The sequence below is a fragment of the Girardinichthys multiradiatus genome, chromosome 17, assembly GCF_021462225.1.
Source record: "Girardinichthys multiradiatus isolate DD_20200921_A chromosome 17, DD_fGirMul_XY1, whole genome shotgun sequence".
Lineage (NCBI taxonomy): Eukaryota > Metazoa > Chordata > Actinopteri > Cyprinodontiformes > Goodeidae > Girardinichthys > Girardinichthys multiradiatus.
This window is the reverse complement of record NC_061809.1, coordinates 18,244,421-18,272,236: the sequence shown is the minus strand read 5'-3', so window position 1 is coordinate 18,272,236 and position 27,816 is coordinate 18,244,421. Positions and strand designations below refer to the sequence as shown.

The window sequence follows — 27,816 nt, the reverse complement described above, 5'->3', positions numbered from 1 at the left end:
CATCCTTTACTACAAAACTAATAACATTGAAAGTTGTTTATATCAAAAATATAAAAAGAACCCCATGATAAATACCTTTGCATTAGAAAAAATATTTTTGGTCAGTGTTTACTGTACATTGTGAACAAGATTTATTAGATCTTTGACTGTACAGTAAGTGGTTTCCACCTATACATATTGTTTATCATGGTCTTACATACTCATGGCAAAAAAAAACTCCTCAAAAATACAAGAATATGTATAAAAAAGTTTTATTAAACATCCACTGGGTTATGTGCATAATATATCAGGTTTATTCCTGAGAGCTGTCAAATTCCCTCTCCTCGAGGTGCATCAAACCGACACCTGCAATTTTCTGCTCTGTGAGACTATATGAGATTCTGCGGATATGGTTTTACGCATATTTAAAAACAATAAAGCTAAACAAATTAAAACACTCTCATTTCAGTCATAATTAATTGTTTTCAGTGTAAATGATTGAATTATTGAAAGAATTGTGAAGATGTGTATCATCAGTTTAGCATGGGAGCTGTATTATTTCTATATGACTATTTCTTTACTAACGTTTTTGTAAATAGGCTTTATTTATTTTATTTCGCCCTTGTAAATAAATCTTAAATGTTTAAAATATGTCAAAGTCCATTACAACTGATTTTATTTTGTGTACATTTTCTGTTTATTCTCATCTGTTCCTATATTTTATCTTGCAAATCATAATTTGAAAACAGGCTTTTGTATTTGGATAGATTATCTTTGATATTTGATATTTGTCATGGATTGTTCTAAAATATTTAAGTTTCACAACAATGCAAAAACAAATTCAAATGGGGCAAATATTCAGAGCAGTGTAAATGAGATGTGTAGCAGCAGGAAAACATTTTAAACAGTGGCCAGTTTCCTGCATGTTTTTGATGTTTTCCTGATTCAGCACCTGAATCCAATGGATGGTTTATTTCCAGGCAGCTGCAGACCTTGATGACGTTTTTGAGGAGGTAATTCAGCTTTAGCACATCTAAAAGTGGGACGGTAAGCCTTGAGGACTATGATTGGTGAACACTGCTCTTGAGTCTCAATAAACAGAGACAAAATAAATATACACTTCACCAGGACACAAAAATTAAAGTTCATCTTTGTTAGGATCTGCCATTTTTGACTCTGTTTTGGTTTTGAGTTTGTTTGCTTTTCAGTGTGGTGTCTTTATTCGTTGGGCTTAGTAGTTTTGTTTGTTTATTCCTTCAGTTATTCTGATAGTTTTGTTCTCTCTCTCTCCTGCCTCCTTATGTTTGTAGTTTTCTCTCCCCTCGCTTATAATTCCTTTAGTGGTGGCTTTCGTATTACTTTGAAAGGTTTTCTCATTATTATTATTATTATTGTGATTATTATAGTTCCTTGGATTCTCTTGTTTAGTTTCTCATTTAGTATTTCTGTGTTTATTTATGTTAGGTATTTGTTGTCTCTCCTAATTTAAGTTTCTCAGTTTAGTTTCTATAGTTCCAGCCTCTTTTATAGGTTAGCTTTAGTTATTGTTTACTTTTATTCTAGTTCTCGTTTTCTTTACTTCATTCTCAGTTTGTTCTATCCGTGTTGGTTTAGGTTTGTTTTCTTTTGTAGTCAGGGTTTCTTTATGATTTCTATTTGTACTACGTCCTTAGATCTTAGGTTGTTGTGTTCCCTCCAGTTTCTCAGTTTCCTTTAGTTCATGTTTATTCTTGATTCTTATGATTTATTTGTTTTGGCCTATAGTTTCGTTTAGGTTCGGCTCACTGTCTTGTTTATTAGTAGTCTTCGTATTAGGTTCACCTGTTCCCTCTGCCTCCCTGCTTCCATCTCACACCTGTTCCCTGTTTCTTAGATTACGTGCCTTTTGTTATCCCTCAGTATATTAGTCCGTCTGGTTTATGTGTTTGATGCTGGTTCCTTCCGTTCACTACTCACGTATTTGTGATGTGTTTTCCATGTTCCTGCAGAACCAACTTTGTAAGTTTTTGGATCTGGACTTATGTTTGTATCTGCAGTGCTTTGCTTCGTTTCTTTGAAAACCTCAGGAATAAAAGCTGAAAACTTTTTACAACATGCTGCTGCCCAGCTTTTGTCTGCACTTTGGTCCAACTCTAAACTCGAATGTGACAATTTTTAAATAAGACTGGATTATAATTTTAACAATGGAAAAATGACACAGCTTTTTCTTAACAGAGTACCGGAGATAACTTATTTATGTAAAGCATGAGAGAGCTGAATAGATTTACACCTTGTGAGGAAGACTGAGATGCCCAACAGCAACAACTCCAAGAATTTGACAATCTAGTCAAGTTGATGCAATTTTTCCTCGCTGGACTTTTGTACTCTAGAAACTGCAGATACTTTCCTTCATGGAATGGTATCTTTTTGCATTTTTGAAATGTAAAGGTTCTGCTCCATTGGACCAAATGATGTTATGTTGGATAAGTCTGAGACCCTCGTGCAGGCAACAATTACCTGAAAGGCTCCTGAAAAGGAGGACAACAAAGAGGTAAACACAGAAACGCAGGAACTGAGAAGAGGTAGGCCTGATTACCACTCATGGAGCATAACAATCTGGGATCTACCTCAGTGAATCCGCTCCTTAAGTTCCTCCTGATTGGGCTTGACGAGCTCCAGCTGTGAGAAAACACCTGCTGGTCACACCCTGCAATCAGAGGAGGTAGACACACACACACACACACACACACACACACACACACACACACAAACACACACCATACTGCACACAGCCCTGTGGATAAGACATATGCATGCTTTTCACAAGTCCAATATTCTGCCCATCCATCCTGACATGTCTTAGTTTGGTTATTTTTTTTCTGAGTCAGTAAAGATGAAAGCAAACAGAATCAAAGAAAAAACAATTTGTTCAGTAGTAAATTTCATGTGGTATTCAATTAAAATTTGTTGTACACCTGAGGTGTTACAGTATAAATAACTAATTATTTGTGGTGGTAGAAAGTTGGATTAATTGAATGTTACAATGATATTCAAGTCTTATCCAAATTTATATTGTGATGTAAAAAACATACTAATCAGTTTGAACCTGGTGTTGACTATTCCAAACCTGTACAGACTACTTTGACCTTCATATGATGAGTTTATTAAAAACTTCATGAGAAATAATTCTGATTAGTCAGTCAGTCATTTTCTACCGCTTATTCCATAGTGGGTTGCAGGGGAGCTGGTGCCTATCTCCAGCAGTCTATGGGCGAGAGGCGGGGTACACCCTGGACAGGTCGCCAGTCCATCGCGGGGCAACACACAAACAACCAATAATTCTGATTATTTTAGTCTAAATTAGAATACTCATTTAAAAACTATTCATTTAAAAACTCTTCTGTGTATTTTGAATGCACAACTTTTCATTTGTAGATAAATTGCCAATTAGGCTTTACAACCTACAGTAATGTGCATGTACAATTGTTGTACAAGATATTTTTTTCCTTATTATAAGATGGAATTGAAACTGTTTTAAGTAATAATTTATAATCTTATGATTAACAAATTAGCATTAACATGAACAAAAAGTAGCTAATGGCACATTTTATGGCGACAAGGTGACAAGTAAACATCTGTCTCATTGAACAACAGAGTTCAAGGTTTTTTTCCTGAATGTTTTCTATTAAAGTCAATTGTAACGACCCGGGTCAAAACCCATAACAAAGAAAATGGATACCAAAATCTTTTTATGCCCTTTTAACGGCATTTATTTATAAATGATTTATTCATATATTTATAAGGCATTTTTTTGTTTATACAACACATTTATAAAGTACAGTGTGTGTTCAGAAGGGAGCCCTCATTGTGGTAGCGTGGCTGGTCTCACAAACCCGGGGAAGCAGAATGATGTTGCCGGCAGTGTGCACATGCCAGCGTAAACCCAGGAACTGCTGATCTAGAAGAGGCAACAAGAGAATTGAGGTGAAACCCATTTTTATTTAATCCGGGAACACCCTAGCCCCACGTGGTCCCCAAACACCTCCCCTTGTCATAGACATAGCCTCCAGTGGTACCTGACAAAAGTCAAATAAATACTAGGCCAACTACACCAGCAGGTGATTGTCACACTCCAACCTATAAATGGACTGAAATTATATAGCCACTGACCACTCAAAGCACATTAAACTAGAGCCACATTAATCCAGATGTACTCCCTAACATGCACACATTCATACACCAATATGCAGATTGGAAGACAATTTGAGGTTAAGTGCCTTGCCTGCAGCAGAAGGAAGCTGGAATTGAAACCACAACTTTTGGATTGCAGGACAACTACTCTTCTCACTGAGCCACAGATGCCTCAAGGAGTAGGTAGCCCGTACGGCATCACCTATAAGAGTACAGGCCTGTCGGAGTTCTAAAAGCAGACACCTCCCATGCATGCTTGGTCAACGGCACCTACCAGTAACCTTTCAAAAGATCAAATTTGCTAGCTCTGCGATCCTATTATCAAGCATGTTCCTGATGGTATTTCTCCAAATTCACTCTGAAAAAACTTTGTTTTATCGGTTTGCAGTCTCCCACATCATGTTCAACGAAATGTGTGTGTTCCGATGTTTCCGAAAATAAACGAGAAAATTGATGGTTCACCTCCATTAACTGTGTAGCACCACCTTCTGGCAAGTGAGTAAAGTTTCCAATTATCCAATGCTTCTGAATTTTGAAAGCACCCGTGCAATAGCGCTCTGCACAAATGTAAGGAATGTGATTATTGATGAATTAATTTTTATCAAAAATTATAATTAAAAATCATAATTCAGAAAAACTATTTCTTAACCAAAAATCATTACTTACGAATAGAAATCAGAGATGTCCTCTGGTGTTTTGATTATGGCCTCAAAGCCCTTAATAATTGTAATTAGTTATTTATCATTAATAACTGATAAATATAATCCATAACCACTAAATGTCACTGTTTATTCAACCACTTCACCGAAGGTTGGGGAACTTTGACCTTATTTTGATAGATAAATCACTCTTACATGAAATAAACTCAAATGCTTCTCTTAAATATATATATGAAAATGTATTGAAGCCCTAAAGCCCTTATATACTACCATTCTGGTCCAAAAACCTTCACCTAACTAATAAGCACTATTCTACACAAAAGGGATAAAAATGACTGCCTAACAATAATAATAAAAGAAAATATATGCGCATTGAGTGTCTATGAAGATCAAACCAGCAATTTTATGGACAAAATGTGCAATTTGAGTTAACTTGAAAAGATAAGTCCTCCTGGTGTGCTGATTGCCCCAAATAAACAAAGCGTCATAAAACTTTGAGGCGGAAACTCAGTAGAAAAACTCCAGTAATAAAACTAGGACAAAGGAGTGGCAAGGCCACGAAGCCTGGACCGCAGCTGCTTTGAATGGAAAAAACTTTAAAAGTCCAACTTATAACTCCTAGCTGATTTGGGATCAGTCGGACAAAACACGCACCTTGCTGAACCCATCCACACTCTGCAATTCAGCAACACTTACACAGCAAATCAAAACAGCTCAGCATAAAACACTTCAATCAGTATTGCATGCAACATATTGATACTTTGGATTAACTACTGGTTATTCTAAATCACCTCAACTATGCCTCATCCTGCCCAGACGTCTAAATGCACCTATCCGATTTAATATAAATGTCAGATAACAACTAAAAAAAAACCAAAAAAATGGTATGTGAAGAACTGTTTAGTCAACTGAATCACGAGGGGTCTTCGATCGGTATATAAAACTCCTGACCTTCTTGTATCAGACAGATATCCAGCATTCAAGCTCTTCCGGGAATGGCCGTGTGGAGAAAAAGTTCGCCTGCGAGCTTTTGTCTCTCCAGATATGTGTCTCCGTTGCGTTGTCCCGTGAGACACGCTGGAAATGGCAACGAAAGTTTATTTTCCATGGGTTTTATCATCCTGGGTGATGTCAGAGTTGCGACATCTGTTTAATTGCGCATGTCGAACTGCGCTGCCCAGTCGGTCTATCTTCCAAATTGGATGATCCTAACAACAATACAGGCACCACTGTCATCTCCCACAATCGGTGACAGTGCGCTGTCCATGGTGCTGAAAGTCTCATCCACCTCAGTGAGCCTTTTTACCGCACATGCAGATGTGGCCTCACACACTGACTGTAGTAAATCAACTTCCCAAGAACAGTACAGTTTTAACAAGTTCCTGGGACACAATCGGGTCTAGTTTTTACCAGAGGTCCTTTAAATAACTGTATAAGGACCAGTGAATTTAGCTTGAAAGGAAGAGGACATCATCGGAACCCAGGACCAACACTTGACCACTAGGCAAATACGAGCACACTTCAGAGCATCGATCAAATAATGCTTTAATTTTTTCCTGCACCGCAGTCTTTCTACCTTTAACGAACTCCCTCGCTGTATACAGTCTTCTTCTAAACCCAAACCCTCCATCATAACAAGCGTACACCTTAGGTCCACGTGGTCCCCAGACACCTCCTCCTGTGGTACCTGACAAAAGTCAAATAAACACCAGACGAACTACACCATCAGAGGGCCATCACATCAATTTATTAATTAAGTTAGTTTAGTAAAAAATACTGATCCATAGAAAACATAATTAAAACAGCAAGGCCACAATTGCGTCAAAGAGTATCAAAGACCTCCGCTGTGTCCGACCTCAATGGTGTCCAACCTCTTAAGGGAAGCTGGTAATAGACTGGAGGAATCAGAACGCTGTTAAGAGGTCGCACATTGAATGTCTGTCTTCCGAGTGTGCCATTGCTAAATACTTTTTGGAGGGGAAAAGCCATGCAGATTCGAGCTATGCAGGCTAAAGCTAACCAACCAATAGGAAGAAGTTGACGCCTGAATAAATAGCATTGATCAAATAAATAGTACAAAAATAGAAAGGAAAAATAAAAAAGACAGAAAATATTTAAACATACACATAAATAAATACCTTTAAAAATAAGTCATTAATAAACACAGCTGAAAATTGTAATGGATATAAATAAATATGGTAGTTATTACAAAGGTGAATAAATAAAAAAGCTATTTACATTTATGTCTCATTGAATAATTACTGCCGACATTTATTTATTTACTACATTTCTGTGTATTTAATCTTATGCTTATTTATTTTTTGAGCATTTATTTCTATGTATATTCTTAATCATGGCAGGATCGGCCCTCCATAAAAACCATTGGTCAATTTCCTCATATGTCTTTCATAACAATTTTTTTCTCTAAGTAAAAAAGAATGTATCATAGCTACAAAAATATATACAGTCAAAAACAAAACTTTTATGTAAAAGAGAAATATCTGATATAAGATATATTAATTATATATTTCCATGGTTTATACAAAAAGGGCATGAGCCACTCATGATACATACATACATGTTTAATACATTGTTAAAGAAAATGACTTGCTGGATAAAGTCTAGAAATGAGTTCATAGTCATGGTGAAGTACAAGTGTTGCTCTAAGTTCACTGGTCCATCATATGTTCATATCTTCACCCATTGTTGTTCAAGAAATGTAGGTCTTGCCCAAGATAAAAAGATTGTGGATGAAATGGCTGAAATTAGCTTTTTCCAGAAGGCAGGGGTCAGCCTCAAATCCCCATCATCCAGGTAGTGCTATGGGTACAACCACTGCTCCTCCATCATGAAGGGAGACATCTGAAGTGGTTAGGGTATCTGAGCAGGACCCTTCATGGGTGCCTCCCTGGAATGTTTTACAGGCAAGGTCCACAGGATTAAGACGCTGGGGCAGACCCAGAACTCAATAGGGGGGACCATATACAGTACATTTGAAGCAAGATATTTACACGCACTGCATTAAAAGTCACTAAACCCTTCCTTTCTCATTGTATGGTATTAAACCAAAATAAAAGTATCTTTTTTTTAGGTCAGTTAGAATTACCAAAGGATGTCTATGTACTAAACCACGAGGATCCTTCAGCAATCATCTAACAAAAGTTTTCTGCAATTGTGGCCCATTCCTCCTGATAAAACTGGTGTAATTAGCTCAGCTTTGCTCAAACACACCTTTTCATCCACAGATTTTCTGTAGGACTGAGATCAGGGTTTTACAATAGCTACTCAAAAACATTGCTTTTTGCTGTCCATAAGCCACTTTGTAACTAACTATGCAGTATGCTTAGGGTCATCGTCCTTTTGGAAGACTGATTTGTGCCCAAGCTGTAACGTCCTGGTTTGAGGTGTTGCTATAATATTCTTTATAATGTTCTTTTTTCATGACAACATTTATTTTGTTAGTTTCACCAGTCCATCCTGGTGTAAAACACCCCTTAAACATGATGAATTTAGCACTTTTAGACATCTGGAAATTGAACTCAATGATAAACCAGAGATGTGGAGGTCCATACTTCTCTTCCTAATATCTTGGCTGATTTCTTTTCATTTTTCTGTGATGTCACAAATGGGAAAAGCGTGGTTGAGGTTTTGCCTTTAAATACATCCACAGGTGTGCCTTAAATTAAATAATATGCTACAAATAAACAGAAGAATCAATCAAAATATCAGAATCAATCACATCATAACCTTAGCTTTCTGAAGCTGTTTGAAGACATAGTGAACTTAGTGAATGTAAACTTCTAACTTTGAAGAAAGTAATAAAAATTCTCTATAACAAATCTATCATCATTCTGGTATTTAGCAAACAGAAATTATTCTGTATTCTTTAACTTCAAGTGACTAAAACAAGGAAGGTTTAGTCTTAGAGGATACACATTTTTTATGGTATGTGTCTTTTTATAAATTTATGTGAATATCTGGTTTCATTTTTGTATTTCTTCGGGAATGGAAGTCCCTTGGGACACCTCCAGAACACTTTTGGAAAGTGTTGCACTGGTTCACAGTTTTGTTCGAACTAAAGGGGCCATCTCCTTCATTTCCGAGGAGCTTAAAATTCTCCAAAACGTCTTCTTGTGCTAAAGCATTAGGAGTTGATTACAATGGATCAAAAGGAATGTGCTAGTGCAGTCAGGCAAGTGTCATTCTCCTGGCAAATGCCAAACCCAGTCAGAGACTGGAGATTTGTCACTCCAGAAAACTTTATCCACTGCTCTGAAGTCCAATGACGAGATGCTTTACACCACAACATCTGACACTTTGCAATGAACTTGGTAATGTAAGGCGTGGATGCAGCTTTTCGCTTTGGAAACCCATTCTACAAAGTTCTCTAAGCATTGTTGTTGAGATCATTTGAATGCAGCAAGGAGTGGCTTTGCGCACTATGCGCCTCGGAATCTGAAAGCCTCGCTTTGTTTATGTTGTTTTATGGTGACAAAATGGGAAAATGTTCAAAGGGTATGCATCGTTTTGCAAGAGACTGTGCAATCCTGAAACCTGCGGGAAATAAAGGTTCTTTTATCAATTAAAATTACAAAACGTAATGAAATTAAAATGTTTTGTGATTATTTATTACTTTTTTTTTTTAAAACCTGGTGGGATGACATCACAGATACTAGCAGGCACCTAAAGAGTTTAGTATATGTCTAAAAACATATGAACTATTCACGAGACAGAAAAAGTCAGTCACATTACTACTCTGCTCACTTCGAAGCAACAACCAATGAACATTCTTGATACACAGCTACTTTGTCCAATAATGTTGCACGTTCTTCCGATAATACGTCATTCTAAGGAAGTGCGCACTCTTCTGAAGCCGTGTAGTTTGGGCTCCATTCATATTTGGCTGTAGAAAACCCGGACAAAACTAAACGTGTGTGTATATGTTGTGTGTTATATGCAGCCCAGATAAGCGACACTTCTGACAGCCTGCGGTGTGACAATGGGAGCCAACAACAGTACCCGCCGAGTGTCGTTTGAATCCGACGAGAACGACAATATAACAGTGGTGAAGGGCATACGGGTAAGTTACAGGGTAGACTTGTTGAAAGAAACAGGTGTTACTGCTTCAATTGAAAGGCGGAGAAGCTGTCTCTAATTAGGCTGTCAGCATGTGATAAAAATAAAACTGCAGCGAAAGCATTGGACTCTTTACATGCTGGAAGTTTCATCTAGAAAGCCAAAGAAAACAAGACGGTGAATACGGGTTAATTTCAAACAGTGCCAACTTTAAAGCACTTGAAACTGCAAATGCGGTCACGAAGTGTGGAGTTTTTAAAATCTATTATTATTCCTTTAATTGTCTTATTGTCCAGAGGACAATGTGCACAATGTGTTTTATTAGCAGCCTCTAGTATTAGGCTACCATTATAAATTCACCTGTGCCACGCTCAGTTGGTGTTAAATATAGCCTGGATGGCTTTAGCTGATCACGTAACACTTCAGTGAGCTTGACTCTATTATTACTCAGTTGTAAAGCCACCATGGAGAAGCTGTTGTTTAGTCCTGTTTATACCAGCTTTATTACAGTTGTCTACTGTAAGTAGGAAGGATTTGCTCTTTTAGATGACATTGGATCAGGTGTTTAAAGTGAAGTAGGGCTGGTGTAATGCTTGTTTACCTGCTTGAACCCAGATTTCCTATAGAATCTGGAATATTCAGGAATTTGATTTAGATGTTCTTTTCAAGGTTTTGCAAATTATTAAAAAGTTAGAGAGAATACAGATAACTATTTGTATTTCCAGACTTTATTCAGTTCATCCCATTGTCCCTTTACTAACTGTTTGTCAATCATCTATCTATGTATCCATCATCAGTCTCTCTGTCTGGTTTCAATGAATAATCTTTAGAACATATGGACCAGTTGAGGAGATATGTGTCTGAATCAGTTGTGTTGGAGCAAAATAAATGTTTATAAAATGCAGGGCATTTCCCCTGAGAACTGGAATTCTTCACCTCTGCCTTCAAATAACTATTTCCCTTTTATAAATTGTAGTGATCACACCAAGGCTGAGGTTAAAATGCTGTCTTTCATTCTATAAACTGCTGATAGGATTTGAGTCGACAATCTTGGAATAAATATATTTTCAAAATAACTCAACTAACGTATGATGATAGTGCTCACCAATATTCATAACTTTGAATAATTTTGTAATTTTATTTTCTACAGTATTAAAAAAAACATTCACTGCTTCAGGGAATGTAAATAATTCTCTGTTGGGGCCCAATATCATGAAAGAATGGTTGTGATTTCCCTGCTTTCTTGTATTAAGAAGCGATCTAATTTTGTCAAGAGAATCTTGGCTCTAACTAAGGAACACTTTTTCCCATTAGCCAAATGCTGTTTCACGAAGAATTGGGAATGATTTTGCTTTCAGACTAGCAGCAGCAGTTCCTCTCATCAGTTACCATTCACTTTTTTGAAAGGAGACATGATGTGACTTCGAATTTATGTCATCTTCAAGAGATGACCCGAAGGGATGGTATCCGTGCACACAGAAACAGCAAAGCATTAGTTTCAGACTTCTGTTGGCAAATCTTTTGCTTCGCTTGTAAAATGTTTAGATGAACACTAGATGAGACAGTTTGTGAAGCTGTTTGCAGTTCAAATGGGCAGCAACATGCTTTTTTCTACTGGGCTTTATCTTGCTTTCCACTCACTCCTTAGAAACATATCGATGCAGCATAAAATACATTATTTCAACCATTTACTTTTTGAATTGTTGTCCTGCATCTTGGGTGCTGTAGACAGACACTACCTTGCAGCTGCTGTCTTGCTTTTCCAATGTGTTTGTGTTTCCCAAGCAGTGAACAAAATATACTTTTATCAGCACATGTGCATGAATTATTGGGATCAAAAAAAGTTTGACTCACTTCTGATAGTTTGCTGATTTACTTTTCTTGTATAACTTAAGTGCAATCAAAATTCAGGGTTATGGATTATATAGCAAAGTTAAGGCAGTTAAGCTGGTCAGAGTTTATCAAAATGGAGTGAAATACAGTGATATTGGATGCTCTCGATTCAATCTGAATGAAGCTTTCTCTGTTTTATCTGTTCCGAATAATTGCAGCTGTAACTGCTGTACAAGATGGTTCTACAAAGTATCAACTCATGTCTGTAACATTACATTCCAACCGAATGCATTACGTTTGTGGTGACAAATGTGAAAACGTTTTAGACGATGGAATCTTTTTACAGGATACAGAATGAGCTGGGATTGATCTGTGCATTAACCAAGTTCAGTTTTGTGGAACATAATTTCATATACTTAAAATTGTGTTTGGTTATATTCTTATGACAGAGTTTTCTTTCTCGTTTACAGCTTTCTGAAAATGTGATCAAGCGTATGAAAGAACCCACAGCTCCCACTTCACCAACTTTAAAGGCACCAACTCTCACTCCATCTTCTCTACCTGTTCCTCCTCTTGTTGACCTTGCCACCTCCTTGCCTCCTCCTCTTCCTTTTGTGGAACCTGTAGCACCTCGAGCTCCATCGCCTCCTCCTAAACCTCCCACAGAACAGGTAGCAGGAAACACCAACGTTGACTTGGTGCTTTCTCACTCATCTCCCTCAGCCTCTGCTAATGCTGTTGCTGCTTCTGCTTTTGAGCCTTTAACACCCCGGTCTGCCCCCCCTCCTCTTGCTCACACTGAACAACTCACTCCTGTTTCCTGCCATACTTCAGGTGTGGTGGAAGCTGTAACTCCTCTTGCACGTCCTCCCCCTGTAACTGAAGCACCTCCTCCCTTCACTCAATCCATTGCTTGTAGTCCCTCAGTAGTTACTCCTCCGCATGCCATTGAGCCTCTTGCTTCGCTACGTGTCCCTATATTAAATTCGGAATCCCTCTCTTCCCCTCCTGTTTTCAAGCCTATCACCATCCTGCCAGCATCCATGCATCCTTCAGGGGGCTCTGTGCCCCAGCAGCCTGCTGAGCCTTTAGCTACATCTCACTTGTCTGAGTTTACTGCTGCTTGTGAACCAGTTGCACCTCCTTCCCAGCCCACAGCGGAATCATTATCACCTGCTCCAGTCCCCGAGCCAGCGGCAGTGCCTCAGTCGAGTCCAGTTTCACCACCTGCTGCACCACCAGCAGGTGAGTTTCATTTCTAGTTGCAATTAAATCTGTTGGTGAAACATACGTCTTTAGATGTTTCCCAACAAATTGTTTGATACCAAGCTTATTCGAAAAGTATCTTCTGACACAATCTGATTTTGCACATCAGTACTTGTACTTTATTTTACTAGATTTACCGAAAGATCCAATATTTGTAACTTTAGAAGCAGCTTCAATAACTTTAGTCTTGAAAGAGTGAAAGTTCATTTATTAATTCTAAATTGTGTTTTTTTTTTCTTGGTTATGTTTTTATTCTGACTTGTTAGACATGGTTTCTGTAACATGTTTAATTAGAAGGCAAAGGTTTTGTAGGACTGAACATGCCAGGGATTTGTTTTTCATTTCATTTTGATTGTGCCTATTGTGCGGCTGTTTACTGTAAGCCATCTTAAGCTCCAACTTTTCACGGCAATTATAATTAGTCTTCATTTAAAAAATTGGCCTTGCAGTAACTACTGTCATATAGTGATTTACTGCCATCCACCAGCTGTTAATGACATGATTAATTCTTTTTTTTAATGAAAAAGGTTACAGAGAGTGCAACATAATGATTGGGCGCTAACATCTTCAGGGCTGTTTTTATTTTGTTTGGATCCCAGCTTTGCTTTTCAGTGGTGCATTTTATATCTAGCAACATGTCATCAAAGGCGTAAAAGCATGCTACACGAAACCTAATGAACAGGAGCAAATCAGGTCAGAAGTTTACATACACACATCTTGTGTGTGATGCGACAGAGATGGAGACAAGAGCTTGAGACTCTGACTCCAGTAACTTAGATTTGTGCCCTATAAACCTTAGACTTAACTTGGACTCCTCGTCTGAGACTCAGGTCTTGTTAAAAGGGGATGCTGCGCATCTTCGACTGAGAAAGGAATCGCTTAATTATTAGCAAGTGATTTTTGTGGATTATTGGCTGTTTATGGATCATAACAATATTTTCATGTTAGCTGTTGCTCCACAATAATCACCACAGGAAAGTCTATCTAAAGGAATGATGTATTAAATGACTTTAGCTCTTTGTGGACGTTCTCTTGTTGCTACCTGCAACATTACAGAGAGACTTCTGACTCAAAATATCAAAAACAAAAGCACTTCCTGTTCATTCAGAAGTTCAACACTCATTTATTTATTTATTACACGTTGTCTCTTTCATTATGTTGTAATTGATACCTTAAATCTGAACATCATGGCTATTTAGAATCGAGAACAGAGGTTTCCAGTATGGATTTAGAAAATAGTTTCCCAATATTATAAAACATTCTTCAGCTCAGTTTGAAGAATATAGAAATGCAACATTGAAAGGTTTTAATCTCTTTCTATTATTTTTCTTTGTGCACAAATGCGTATTTATATATTACATTTGATCAATTTTCAAAATAATATAAATCAGCCTTTAGCTGATTTTTGGAAGGTGAATTAAATGCTAAATGAATATAATGTAACTGTTAATAAATATTAAAAGACTGGAAGATAATTATTAAATGTTTATGTGATAATTTAGGCTTAAGGACAAACAGTACAGTTTTGGATTAACCTACAGCAATGCAGGGTTAGAGGTGAACTAGGTGTTTTATTTTATTTTAGAAAACACGCGCTTTCAAAAGCTGTTAAATTGTGACATCACGCTTACACTAGCACCTTGCAACGTTACCTGAGTCCCGCCCCTGACTAGCAACTAAACCGGAACTCCACCCACTCGATTTTCAGTAGAGGATCACATCTTGCGGCTGGTTTTACCTTACACCCACTTTAAAATGGCTACCCTCAAAGGCAGTTGTTCTGTTGTTGGCTGCAAAGACCCACATGTGTCCATGCACATTCTCCCGCTGTCTGATAACAGAGATTTCTGGCTTCATTTTATTTTTGAGGGTGTGACAGAAATGTACATCGAATATTTCATGTGTTTCGGAAAGGGTGACAACCCTAATTGAGATGATAATAAATAATACCATTTTGATTTATGAACATGACATTGTGAAGTTACCATTCAGTAACTGCTTGCTGCATCCTTGATGGTTGTTCAGGAGGCTCCACTTCTTCTGCTTCTGGGTCTGACTCAGGGTCAAAGATGTATGGCTGTATTGTTGCGCATCTGCTGTATAGCCCATAGACCTATCCCAAATGTTTAAAATGAAGTATAATAGGTTACCTTTAATATCACAAATTGAGAAACACTGTCTCTTTAAACAATGTCTGTATATATATTTGAGCTACAATGTGTAAAGTTTTTACAGTTTTTGTCTTGTTAGTGTGAGTTGTTACATGTTATCTGGCAGAGGACATTTGAATGTTACCAGCTCAGTACTCTGTACAGAAGCAACCGTGGGAGTAGATTTCTTTTAGGGTGGCATCCATGGTGTGGGAAAACCCCTCTATTATTGACTGTGCTCAGTCAGTGAGGTAATTAAAGAAGGCCAACTTATGCCACGCCACACTGGCTCCAGTGATTAAAACGACACCTCCGCAGTTTAATACAACAAACTTACAGGCCTCATTAACTGTTAACTTCATTATTATTCTTTTTTTACCATTTTTTTTTTTTTTACACTTTTTAGTCAGCATTACGTTTGCATCAGATTATTGTTTAAACCAAAGACAGTGTTTGGTCCATTGCAATATGTTCAGAGTAACAGTTTGATACGAAAATGAAACCCGAAAGTAAGCAAGTATTGGATTTTGTGTCTTTTATTTTCACTTGACCACACAACCTCATAATTTGCCATGACCTAATAATTCAATAATATGTGAAAAACATATTCAATGTGGGTTCTGGCCGTGGTAGAAAAATCTAATCCATTTTTAATGTCAATGTGAAGTAAATTGTAGGCAATAAAATTTAATTGTTTATCTTGGATCATTCAGCAGATTTATGTAAAATTATAAAACATAAATTAAGTCCAAGAAGATAAAGCACATAATCTTAACAGTATTTCAGCTTGTTAACAGCTTAAGGCAGGAATGTGTTTGGCTTTTAATGGTCTATCACTGTTTGCCTAATGGTGGCAGTAAAAAAAAGTTCACAGAAAGGTATTTTCTGGTCATGTTCAAAACCCTGTAACTGCAGCTGCTTGAAACAGATGATGCAGATGATGGGCATGATGGACACTCCAATGACCTTTTCAACACTCTTCACTATCTTCTGCAGACCCCTCCTGTGTGTCATGGTGCAGCTCAAGTACCACATAAAAATCCAGGACTTCCACACCTTCTCAACCACACCTATGTAGAAGGCTGTTCGGATGCTGATAGGAAGTGTTGGCTATCCTTAGAAAGTACAGCATCAAGTAAAGCCTCAAATTCTTTGTATCTCTCCCTTTGCATTGACTTGTTGTAAAATTTAATTAGCAGGTTTTCCTCATCTTTCGATGCACACCTAAGGTGTTAATAGTGTGAACAGCAATGGACCGAGCAAACAACCTTGAGGGCCCCCAGTGCTCATCTGTGTTTTTTATTTTTTTTATGTAACAGACAATTTATTTCAGACTTCAGACATACCTGGCGGTGTTCAAGGTAAGCAAGACAAGTGTCTATGTGTCTGTGTTCTAAATTACAGTGCATTTGCTTAAAAAGCCATAAAGCTGACCAGGAGCAATTAGCGATAGATGTTGATAGCCAGATGAGCTATTGTGAAGTCACGGTTTAAACATTTAGAAAGGATTGGGTTTTTCAGGATTGGACTGCTTGTTGTGGAAGACAGATAATAGAATGTATATATCTTCAACAAGAAAAGCCTGAAGGACCATTGGGCCTCACTATCAAACTAGTTTAATTTTTCTCCATGCTGTATAAAGTTATCAGTCCATTGTTTGAGTTAATTAGTTTTGAGGAAAAGATAAAAAGGTACATATAGGATTATCTCATTTAATTATGTAACAGTTGCTGAGTTTATTATCATTGGACAGCATCTTCAGTTCATGAAGGAATAGGATATACCACATATTTCTTTTTTTTTAGCCAATGTAATCTTCTCTTTTGGAAGACATGGTGCCTGTGTTTACTTTTTCTTCTTTTTTATGCTAAAATAACTGATTTGAAATGTAAAAATTTAGAAATAAAATATATTCCCTTATGTCCAAAGCACATCTGCACTAAAATCACTGATGAATTGGTGTCTTTGTAATATTTTGTGATGTAATCATCATCTACCTAGTATTTATTGCTGAGAACTATTCACTCTTTTACTGATGTCCTCTGATTTTCTTAGTTTTTTCATATAATATTTAAGATCATAGAACAATTTTTACATCAGACATAGATAAATCATATTAATGCAAAAAAACAGTTTTCCAAAGATGATTTCATTTGAAAAAAGCTTTCCAGATCAACCTGGTGCTATATGAAAAAGTAATCCATAAATCATGAATTAACAGTGATTAATTACATTTTCTTAAGTTCTGTTTCACTTGCTGCACCCAGACCTGATTACTGTCTGACTGGCAGAATCACTTAAATGTCACCTAAATAGAACTGTCTGACAACGTGAAGTAGGCTAAAAGATCTTCAAAAGCGACACATAACACATTTCAAGAAGTTCAAGAACAGATGAGAAACTTGAGCCCCTTTTCCACTGGCTCGATTTGCCTGCCCAGAACAGCTCCGCACGGCTCTGCACGTTGTGTGTTGCATTTCCATAGACCCGCTCTTGCTGCGCTGAAGGGAACACTTCCTGGAGGCGCGGCTTCAAAGCATCATGTGTCGTGCTGCATAACCGCGAATGAAACACCTATTGCCTGGGGATTAAATCTGCTGACTGCATTGACAATCATATTTGATGAGTAGGATTTTGACATCTGATTATTATTATTATTAAAGATTTAATTTTCCCTTTAAGAGACTTGGAAAGATTTGAATTAGGTCTCAGTTTATTTCTAATAGTTGTTGCCTATATTTTTATTCAGCTGCCGCTGAATATTGCAGTCTCCTATGATCGCCCAAAAAGCTTGCACCTCGGCGTTGCTCCAATGGGTTACTCTTCTGGATAACTGTGCGAACTCCATCATATGTTTCTCTCACTCGTTTGAATGCACATTTGAAAATGCCGGTTGTTTTTTTCTTTTACACTGGTCGACTCTTACGGCTGGGCGCACACACGGCCAATCAATGAACAGCCGTTTGTTCACGTCACGTACAGTACCAACTCGGCCTCGCTTAGCCCTGCTAAGAAGAAGGTACCAAAAAAGTAGGTACCGGTACTGAAATAATAATAATGGAAATGCTCGCGAAGCGAGCCAAGTCGGGCCAAATCGAGCCAGTGGTAAAGGGGCAAAAGTCACTCACATCTTTTAGGGTTACTACATTACTGCCTCGACCCACAAAGCCATGTCACCACAATAGAACCCAATCAATGCAGGCCTTTCTAAAGAAAGAGAACGATGATAACCACTCGATGGTAAATGGACTGAACTTATATAGCGCTTTTCCAGTCATACAGACTCAAAGCGCTCATTTATAGCACTCAAAGCGCTTTACACTAGAGCCACATTCACCCAATCGCACTCACCAACGCTCACACATTCATACACCGATACGCAGATCGGTAAGCAACTTGAGGTTAAGTGCCTTGCCCAGGGCCACATTGACATATGACAGGAGGAAGCTGGAATCGAACCCATGTCATGAGACAAAGGTTGATATTCCTTATATCAGCTTAGCAAAAACCCCATGTGGCCTGCCACCCCCTCTAGGAAGAGCAGAGGTGAGAATCAACCTAACTTTCACGCAGACATCTCGACTCCTCTGTGATAAACATTTCCCCTTTAGCTTGTAAATGCAGTGGGGATGACCAACAGGAGGGAGCAGAAAAGAAGGTAGAAGCCATTGTCAGGTCAGACGGATCGTCACCTCAGAAGGACAAAAGCAATTTAAATTCTCTCACAGGAGACAAAAGTGGAACTTTATGGAAGTTTTGTATCCTGTAACATCTGGTGTAAAATTAATATAGCACTTCAGAAAGACAAGAACATCATACCTTAAGTCTAACATGGTGGCAGTAGTGTAATAGTTTGTGATTGCTTTGCTCCTTCCGGACTTGGACGACTTGCTATAATCATTGTAACCACAAATTCTCAGGGAATTCTCAGCCATCATTTACAGACCTTTATGTTTTCCTTGAGATATGCAGCAGGGCAATAAATGAAAGAATACTAGTAATTCCAACCCCGAATTGCTAAAATAACGTTTTGTACTGGCCTAGTCAAAGTCTAGACTTAAATTTGATTGAGATGCTATGGTATGACCTTAAACAGGCCACCCATGTTTCATTGTGGCTGAATTAAAGCAATTCTTCAAGGAAGAGTAGGCCATCAATGGCCCACTCTTCTTTGGAGATTTGCTAAATTTGTGTTTACTCATGTTATCTTTGTGAATAACATTTGTTTTCAATAGTAGCAAAAACAGAAGAAATGTGAAAGGGGGTAAAAACCTTTTTCATAGCACTATAGCTACAGTTTATTAACTTAGCATATGACTCATTTCGGTCATTATCCAACACTACTGCGTGTTGACATTCACAGTATTAACATTGAGAGGTCACCTCAAAGAGTTGGAAAGGTACTATGTTCCAACTATTTTAAAAGTGGTGTAAAAAGTCAGCTTATACGATTGATCATGCTTAAGCACGCTCTTTTAAGGAATATAAAAAGGAAGGTGTAATGAATGTGAATGTGAATCTCGTTAAAAATGTTACAAAGTTCAGCCCAATTCTCAAAGGGTGCGACCTTAATGAGGCAGACATTGATTATGTGTGTCCACGAATGTTGGGTATTGAGTGAGGCTCTCAGCAGGTCGGCTGTCTCTAAATCATGCCCTGAGTAAGTATGTGTGCTGATTACACTATAGTCAAGGTTGAACCTCCTACACTTTCTCCAATATACTATAAATATTCATATGCCAGTGCCCACACACAGTCCTGGACTAATGGTCTGTTTAAAAATGTCTCCTGGGGAAGAAAAGAGAATGGAAAGATGAGAAAGACAAAAAGAAAATTGTGGTGAAAGTGTGAATACATAAAGTAGACATTGATGAGATATGTCTTTGTCCCTTTTTTCCTTGTTGCTGTAAGAAAATAACCAAAGTTAGCTTTTTTCAGTCTGTAACTAGAGATACAATCATCAGTAAATGAAATTACTGCAATTGTACTTGCCAAAGTTGGAAACCTGCTCCTGGCACTTTTTCCTGTCCTTTTTATTCTTATTTGGGCATTGTGGAAGGTGTGTGTTGACTCAACTAGTGCACAAGGTAGAAACGTGAGGAAGTGGTAATGTTACAGATTATGCCCTCCATGCGGGTCTCGGGGTTAATGAAACTTCTGATGAGAAATGCAATTTGCCTTTGTCTATTATCTCTACTGCCAATAGCCTGAGCTCCACTGCTTCGCTGCCTCCTCTGTGGGTTCTTCCATGAGACCCAGTGATTGGTGGAAAGGAAAAAGAGGGAGATGCTTTCAAAAAGATGATGAGTTTTTAATCTTTTTAACATTTAAATGTCCTACTCAAAATTGACATGGTCTCTGTCAATCTGGAATTGTCTTTGACCCTAACAGTTTCCCTCAAGGACCCCAGACAGTGTTTATCATATCAGGACCTGTTCTGTGGCTGACCCCGTGGGCTCGCTAGCAATCTGAAGCCTCTTTAGAAAGCTGGGGAGGAAATGAGAACTGTCTAAGCTGGCCTGAATTTCAAAAATTTTAAAAATATACTTTAGAGAGATCTCTTGTGAGTGAGTGTATATTTTTAACTGTTGATTAACAAAGGTTAAAATGCCTCATATATAAGTTTGGGCAGTAACACAATTAAAAATCAACAGAGCATAATGACATTATGGTAATGTCAATACACAAAAAATAAGTGCATATTTAGTCACTTTTTTGTTTATTGGCAACATTGCGGAAACTAATGTAATGCACTCAATACAAAATTTTTAAATATAAGCCATTGTGTAATTCTATTTTGTCCTGTTGTTGCCTTGGCAGAGTTGCCTTCAGAAGTTGTCTATTTAGTAAAAACAACATACACATTGTAATCCCAGGGTAAATCCAGCTGTCCCATAAAGGCCTAAGTGGTTTGCTAGTGAGCAAACCAAAGAACACAACAAACAGGTCAGCATAAAGGGTATGGAGTTTAAACAGGGTAAAGTACTGAAATAATATCTAAATGCTTGAACATCTTATAGATGGCTGTTCAGTCTCAATATCTCTGCAAGTCAGTCGTACAAAAACCTGTTAGAGGCTACAAAAGACTTGAAGACTAGAGCAGAGATTCACCATCACGGTGGACAGCAACCCTCAACATATAGCCAGAGCTACAATGGAATGGTTTAGATCACAGTATATTAAAGGGCCCAGGCAAGGTTCACATCTAAATACAACTATAAATACAACGTGAATCTGCCAGAACTGAAAATTGATGTACACAGAAAATGATGTTGCTGCATAAAGATCAATACATAAGAACCCATCGGTGGCAATAATAATAAAACTAGTCAGTGTATTTTCTGCCACCCTCCCTCTAAAAATCTAAGTGATCAAAAATGTAAAGTTCTTCTATGACCTTTTATCAACAGGTTATACTTTTTTGTTGACAATATCAAAAATATTGACAATAAAAACATTTAGTTTTAAGGATTTTAGTTGTTAGATCATTTTTATCGTTTCAAGCCTTTGGAAAGTGCAAATTACCCACAAGGCACCCTGGTCAAAAATATTTTGACTTAGGAAAGTCCACTCAGTAACCAAATGTTCCTGTAAACAAGAGAAGATTTTTAATACTGTACTCCATATACATATATTAACATTTCAAGGGAATATGGCATGCAAATTTTTATATTGTCATTCCTCTAGTTTTTCCAAATAAAGAAAGATGAGCTGTAAAAGTCCCCACATTTATATAAAAGCCTGAAGTCTGTGGGATAGAAGATTTTGATGAACTGTAAGCACCTAAGCTTTTTAACTTACTGACTAAATACTCTATTTAGATATATTCTTTAGTATCTGACTGTTGATTTAAACAAATAGTTTTGCATATCTGTAACCTTATTGTTTTCTCTTTGTGTTAATCTTATTTTGAGAATAATGAGGTTTTTGCTGGCTGCTGTTGCCACATGTTGCCAGGTAGTGATAGACTCTGACAATAGGGATTATCCGATCTAACTAATGCAGTGGGAGACTAATCTTGACAGGCTCAGACACCTCCCCCTTCATCACCGCAGCGTTGCAGCACACCGTATGTCAATTTTGCCTTCAGTGCACGTTTTGGCCCGGTCGCTGGCCGGCATCTTTACTTTCATGCTTAATTACCTGCCAAGATAGACTGGTGAGGACATGGAGTCATATACGTCTGTCGTCAGTGACATGAATATGTGTTGACAGGGTAGTATTGAACTGTGTTGCGTTTAGGATAGAGGATGTCTATGTGCCTTTCTTTGCATCTGTATGAAGAAATATTGGAAATTATGTGTCAACTCAATGGTACCATTGTTATTGTTTTGTAGGTTTTTTTCCTCTTGTTGGAGGATTGATCTCTGTATAAAGGTGGATTCCCAAACATGAGGATTTTTTTTTTACAGAGGACAGACCAAATAAATGTTTGGAAACGTAGAGAATACAAATTGTTTAAAAATAAATTGGCACATCCAAGAAGTTATGCCAAGTTTCATGCTTAAAGTGATTTTTGTTTTTAACTTCTAATATATTACTGGCATTTGTGTAATGACTTTATAACACTCCAGATAGGTCATAGATGCAGACATCAATCACATATTTTGAATACAGGAGATTTTTGTGAGTGCAAATATTGTTGTTGGGGTCTGTAATGTGTTTGTGGTTAATCTGTTGTCTCCTTGGTCTCTGCCACAAATGAAAATGAAAATCTTCTATGCAGCTCATGCTGCTGAGTACTGTCTTCAGAGTGTTGACAGCATTTAGATTTGTTTTTCCAAATATAAATATCTGTCTCTTGTTGGTGGACCACAACACAATAGCTTTACACTGTGGTCTAGGCCATTATAAATGCTTTCAATTCTGTTGTCTGCTATGCTTTAAATCATAAACCTTTTGCATAAGCCAGCAGAGATGAGATTCGCTATCGATTGGAGGCAGCTGCCAAGATTCTTGTTCCTGCAAAAGTATGGAACATCGGCCGCTGCTGCTGTGCTTGACGGATGAGGAGTTGTTTGTGCTGATATGATGTGTTTGTTGCCAAAGGAACTTACTATGGCCATTATTCTTTTTTTGTCTCTTTGATCTTTTCTGTAAAAATGACATTGTATTAGAGTTTTTGTGTTTTGAACAAATATAAAATTGCAAACCTTGCTGATATGGTCTGGTTTAAGATCAGAGGGTTCTGTCGGATAACTTTTGTATTTTTCTCCTGTCATCTTAGTTATTACTGACTTGATAACTGTGGGCCATAGAGTCGGTATAGTGTGTCCTGGTTTTTTTATGGAGATTTACAAACAGGAAAAACAACAATAAAAAGAATTAATGCAGGTGGCCAGTGATAGTTTTTCCTCTTTGGTCTGTTGAAGTGTTTACGTGGGATTTTGAAATGCAGTATTCACATTCTTTGTTTCTAGATAGACCGATATTACTGGTGTGTTGGCTGCAAAACCACACATATAAAACTAATTTCTTAAATGAGTTTTATTATCAGATTTATTTTTATGTTCTGAAACTATACATTCAATATGTTGAGCAAGCACATTTGTTCACTCTTGCTTGTGCAGAGTTACAAAAGTGACTGCACGAGCAGTTACTTTTTTGTACCTTGGAAATTTTATTTATTTTTGTTAATTTTTTCTAGCTTTTTTTTAACTACCTACCTTTTTTTTTCTAACCCTTGACTCTCAAAAAAAACATGCCTGTTTTTTTGTATATAATGAACTTTGCTGTAATTTCCTGGCGTTCTCACATTTGCTGCTTTTTCTTTGTGTCTCTAGCGAATGAAGAGGCCCTGAGGAAGAAGATCACTGATGAACTGTATGAAGACTTGGAGCAAAAGAGGGCCAAAGCGGAGCATGAGATGCAAGCATGGTTAGAGTCCTGCACACACATTCACACACAAAGTTTACCTTTCAAAGCTTTGTTTTTCATTTATTGATGTAATTTCTGCTTTTGAAATTGAACAGTTGTGCTTTCTCATATGATAAACATATGATGGGGTTTGTGTTTGTCTGTTTTTGTAATATAACTAACTCGTATTTGTCCAAAGAAATTGCTAGGCATGTGTATCTAACCACTTAACTTATGCCAGTTCTTTGTTCAGTTTGTATGAGAATTCAAAAATGTTTTTCTCTTTTTTAAACTTGACCATTTTCCAGTTTCATTAATATTCCAAAAGGTCAGCAGCAGTCTTTCCGATCCCCACTGTTTCCAATTTACCCCTCTTCCGCAGTACATCAGCACTTTTCCCTCCTTCCCTATCTTCTGTCCTTCTTTACTCTTGTTCCTTTGCAATCAATTAATCATGTCTTAGTAAGGAGAGCACAATGCTGAGATAATTTCCTGGGTGTAGAGGGGATGATCCATTAGCACTGCCTGATAAAGAAATATACTCTTCATGTTCATTCTTTTCTTTTTCTCCTCTGTGAATAATCCTCTACCCTTTGCTTGTCTGTTTTTATTTTGGTCCTTAAAATAACAAGTGGTCAAGCCTTCAGTGTGTTGCTCCGTTTCTTTTAATATACATTTATGATAAACAGATTCTTAGATATGTAATTGTACATATCCTTGTACTCTATAGTGAAAAATACATCCATTGTATTTGTAGGGGAAGGTAGTGGGCTTGTTTTTAATATCTTGTTATAAATGATAGGAGTGACAACGCAGTTTCAGGTCATTTATATGAAGTTTTTATATTGTTTTCTTTTCTTAATCTGTAATTTGTTGATGGACCCACTGTTGCTAGCAACAGCAACGTTAACTATTCTGTAAACATCTTTCACAAAGTTTAGGAGTGTGTTCATAGTCGGATAAGGAAACCAGAATTGCAGTCTCTGATCTAATTAATCTCAAAGGTGTTCAAGAAGGTTGAGGTCTGGACTCTGTGCAAACTTTATACACCTGCAGCCATGGAAGTTCATTGCTTTGGTGGTATGACCCAATACCTTTGGCAATATAGTGTCGTGGAGTTTAGTGTAGTGTATATGTTTTGCATTTTTTTCAAAATAGTCTCCAGTGTGTTCATTAGTCCGCTGTAAACTGGGTATATTTCTTGCATTTTGGACTGCATTGATGCGACGGCTACCGATGCCGGCCATGTCACCTCTTCAGCTTTTCGTACTTTTGCGGTTTTGGTCTTTTTGGGAAGAAAAGAGAGACGTCTACTCCAGGACATTTACGCTTAATTCATAACTACCTTGGGATGCTTCAAATTCACTTTAACAAGCTTTCAATCTGTAAATCTCTGGAATATCCCTATAATTATATTAAAATTTGGTTATTTTACGCCAGTCTACCCACAGGAGACTGCTTAGTATTTCTGGTTTGATCAGCGGTAGATTTTTACAAAACATAATTTATCAAGGTATTAAATTACCTACAGAAATAACATGCAATATGAAGGGAATGCTTTATTAATGGTTCCAAGAACTGGTGTCATTAATAAAGTGCTTCTGAATCCACATGGGCAAAGTGTCTTCTGTGGTCACAATGCTGTCAAAGCTCAACAATTAAAAGAATTGCATTATTTTGTGAAGCAAAAGTATAATATTTATAATTTATAAAATCTAAAAAATATTCTCTTTATCGCCAATTCTCTAACAGGCCCCATTAGAGCTAACAGTAAAATGTACCAGAAAAAACAAAGGGACATCTCTTGTAGGGATGATATGCGGCTGTTGCTCAAAAGTATAAATACATTTCTGTTTGATTTTCACTAATTATTTAACTTTATTCTTGGAGTCACTATGGTTTCCTTTATGTACAAATGAGGTGGAAAATCTCAAAATCTTTTTCCTTATTGGTGCTCTGAGCCTAAAATTTAACTGCAGCATAATGGTCCCTGTAGAGATAGCAGAGAAGACACTGTGATGAGATATTTTCTCAGCTAGATTGGAGTAAAGGGTAAAACGCTTTGCTTCTGTGAGTTATAGTGTAATACAGCTCATTGAACAGAACCACTAGGTGCCAGAGCAGTGAAACTGTGAGACAGTGTAAGCACAGGAAATAGAACATTACATGGACACCTTAGTGGATATTCAGTGCCTTGAAATTGGTCGTACTCCTCGAACTTTCTCATTATGTTCCAAAACAAATATGAGTTTTTTTGTCTTTTTTTGGGTTTATCTCTATCGCTTTCTCTAGAGAAAGACATTTTTTTAATTCTTCTTTGCAAAATAGCTGAAGCTCACTCAAGTTGGATAGATAGGACCTGTTTAAATCATGACACATTCATTATTGGATGGATTTAGGTCTTGACTTTGACTGGGATATTCTCACACATAAATAAGCTTGGATCTAAACCCTTGTATTGCTTCTACGGCTGGATGTTTAGGGTTGCTGTGTTACTGTGTTACCATCCATCCATCCATCTTCTTTCCATCAACTCTGAACTGCTTCCTTGTCCCCACACCTTGCTGCTGCCGCTGTCATGTTTTACTGTGGGGAGGGTTGTGTTTAGGATGATGTGCAGTGTTAGTTTTCCACCACCCACAGCTTTTTGCATATAGGGCAGAAAGGTCAATGTTGGTTCCACATGTTTGCTCTTTTAACTCAGGACAGCAGTGGTTTTCTTCCTGCCACTCTTCCATAAAGGGGATAGGTTTATAGAGCGTGACTAATAGTTGTCATATAACAGATTCACCCACCTGAGCTATGGATTTCTGCAGCTCCTCCAGTGTTAACATGAGCCTCACTGCTTCTCTGACTAATGCTTACTTTGCACATTTTATCCGTTTAGTGGGATTAACGTCTTGATAGGGTTGAAGTTGTGCTATACTCTTTTTGGAAGGTGGACTAATCAATGCCCCGAGATGTTCAAACTTGTTGCATTAGCTAAACATGCTCTGAAATTCTCCATTCTTTATCCTTGACCTTTTTGACTTATTACTTGATCTTCATGATGGTCTCCAAAAAGCATCTTAGGCCTCTTGAGTACATCTGGATTTATACTGAGATTAGGTTCATAGATGTCCTCTCTACCTACTATTTAGGTGACTTCTGATAGAAATTGTTTGCACTGGACTTTATTTAAGGGTATCAGAATAAAGAAGGAATCCATATGTGCACTATGCATTTTACAATCTTATTAGTAAAAGATTTTGAAAACAATGCATCGTTTCTCTTTCACTTCACAATTATGTACTACTTTATGTTTCTCTATCACATAAAATCCCAATAAAATACTTTAAAGTTTGTGGTTGTAATTTAGCAAAATATGAAAAAGTCAAAGGATTATGAACATTTTAACGGTATAATTTTCTTTAATACTCTCATATGAAGTATATTTGTTCCTATAAAATGCGTAGAGCGTTGATAAACTCGAATCCGTGTGTTTGGAGTTTTACCTTTGTCATTTGCAGTAGTGCAGTGTTGAAAAACGTTCTTGAGAATTTGTGGTGTTTAGATTAGGCGCTATTCCATCTGTTTGGCTGCAAGTCCATAAATCAACTCCAGAGATCTGGCTTTGCATATTTTGCTCTGGTAGAGAGGAAGTAGGAGCTCTGAGCTCCGGGTTTATTTAGGTGCAGCCTAAACTAATTTGTAGAAACGAGCGGGTGCAGAGAGCAGATTTGCTTCTGGCGCTTCTCTGTCAGGCATCCGAGCAGAACGTCACAGAAAAGGATGATAGGGAAGGTGGGATGAGGGTAAAAAAACTCTCACACTCATCCGTTTCTTTT

General features: G+C 37.5%; 1 protein-coding gene across 4 annotated transcripts in view; it reads left to right on the top strand.

The window, feature by feature from the left end:
- The first annotated feature begins 9,641 nt into the window (after nucleotides 1-9,641).
- The window catches only part of chchd3a (coiled-coil-helix-coiled-coil-helix domain containing 3a), a 103,580-nt gene continuing 85,405 nt past the window's right edge, over nucleotides 9,642-27,816 (top strand). For 2 of the 4 annotated variants that reach the window (XM_047390454.1, XM_047390456.1), the window contains exons 1-4: nucleotides 9,642-9,888; nucleotides 12,188-12,388; nucleotides 12,737-12,962; nucleotides 23,917-24,010. In XM_047390454.1, the coding sequence (XP_047246410.1) occupies nucleotides 9,808-9,888; nucleotides 12,188-12,388; nucleotides 12,737-12,962; nucleotides 23,917-24,010 (602 nt within the window). In that variant the 5' untranslated portion in view covers nucleotides 9,642-9,807. The remainder of the gene's footprint in view (nucleotides 9,889-12,187; nucleotides 12,389-12,736; nucleotides 12,963-23,916; nucleotides 24,011-27,816) is intronic. The other 2 variants (XM_047390457.1, XM_047390455.1) reach the window with 2 other exon arrangements.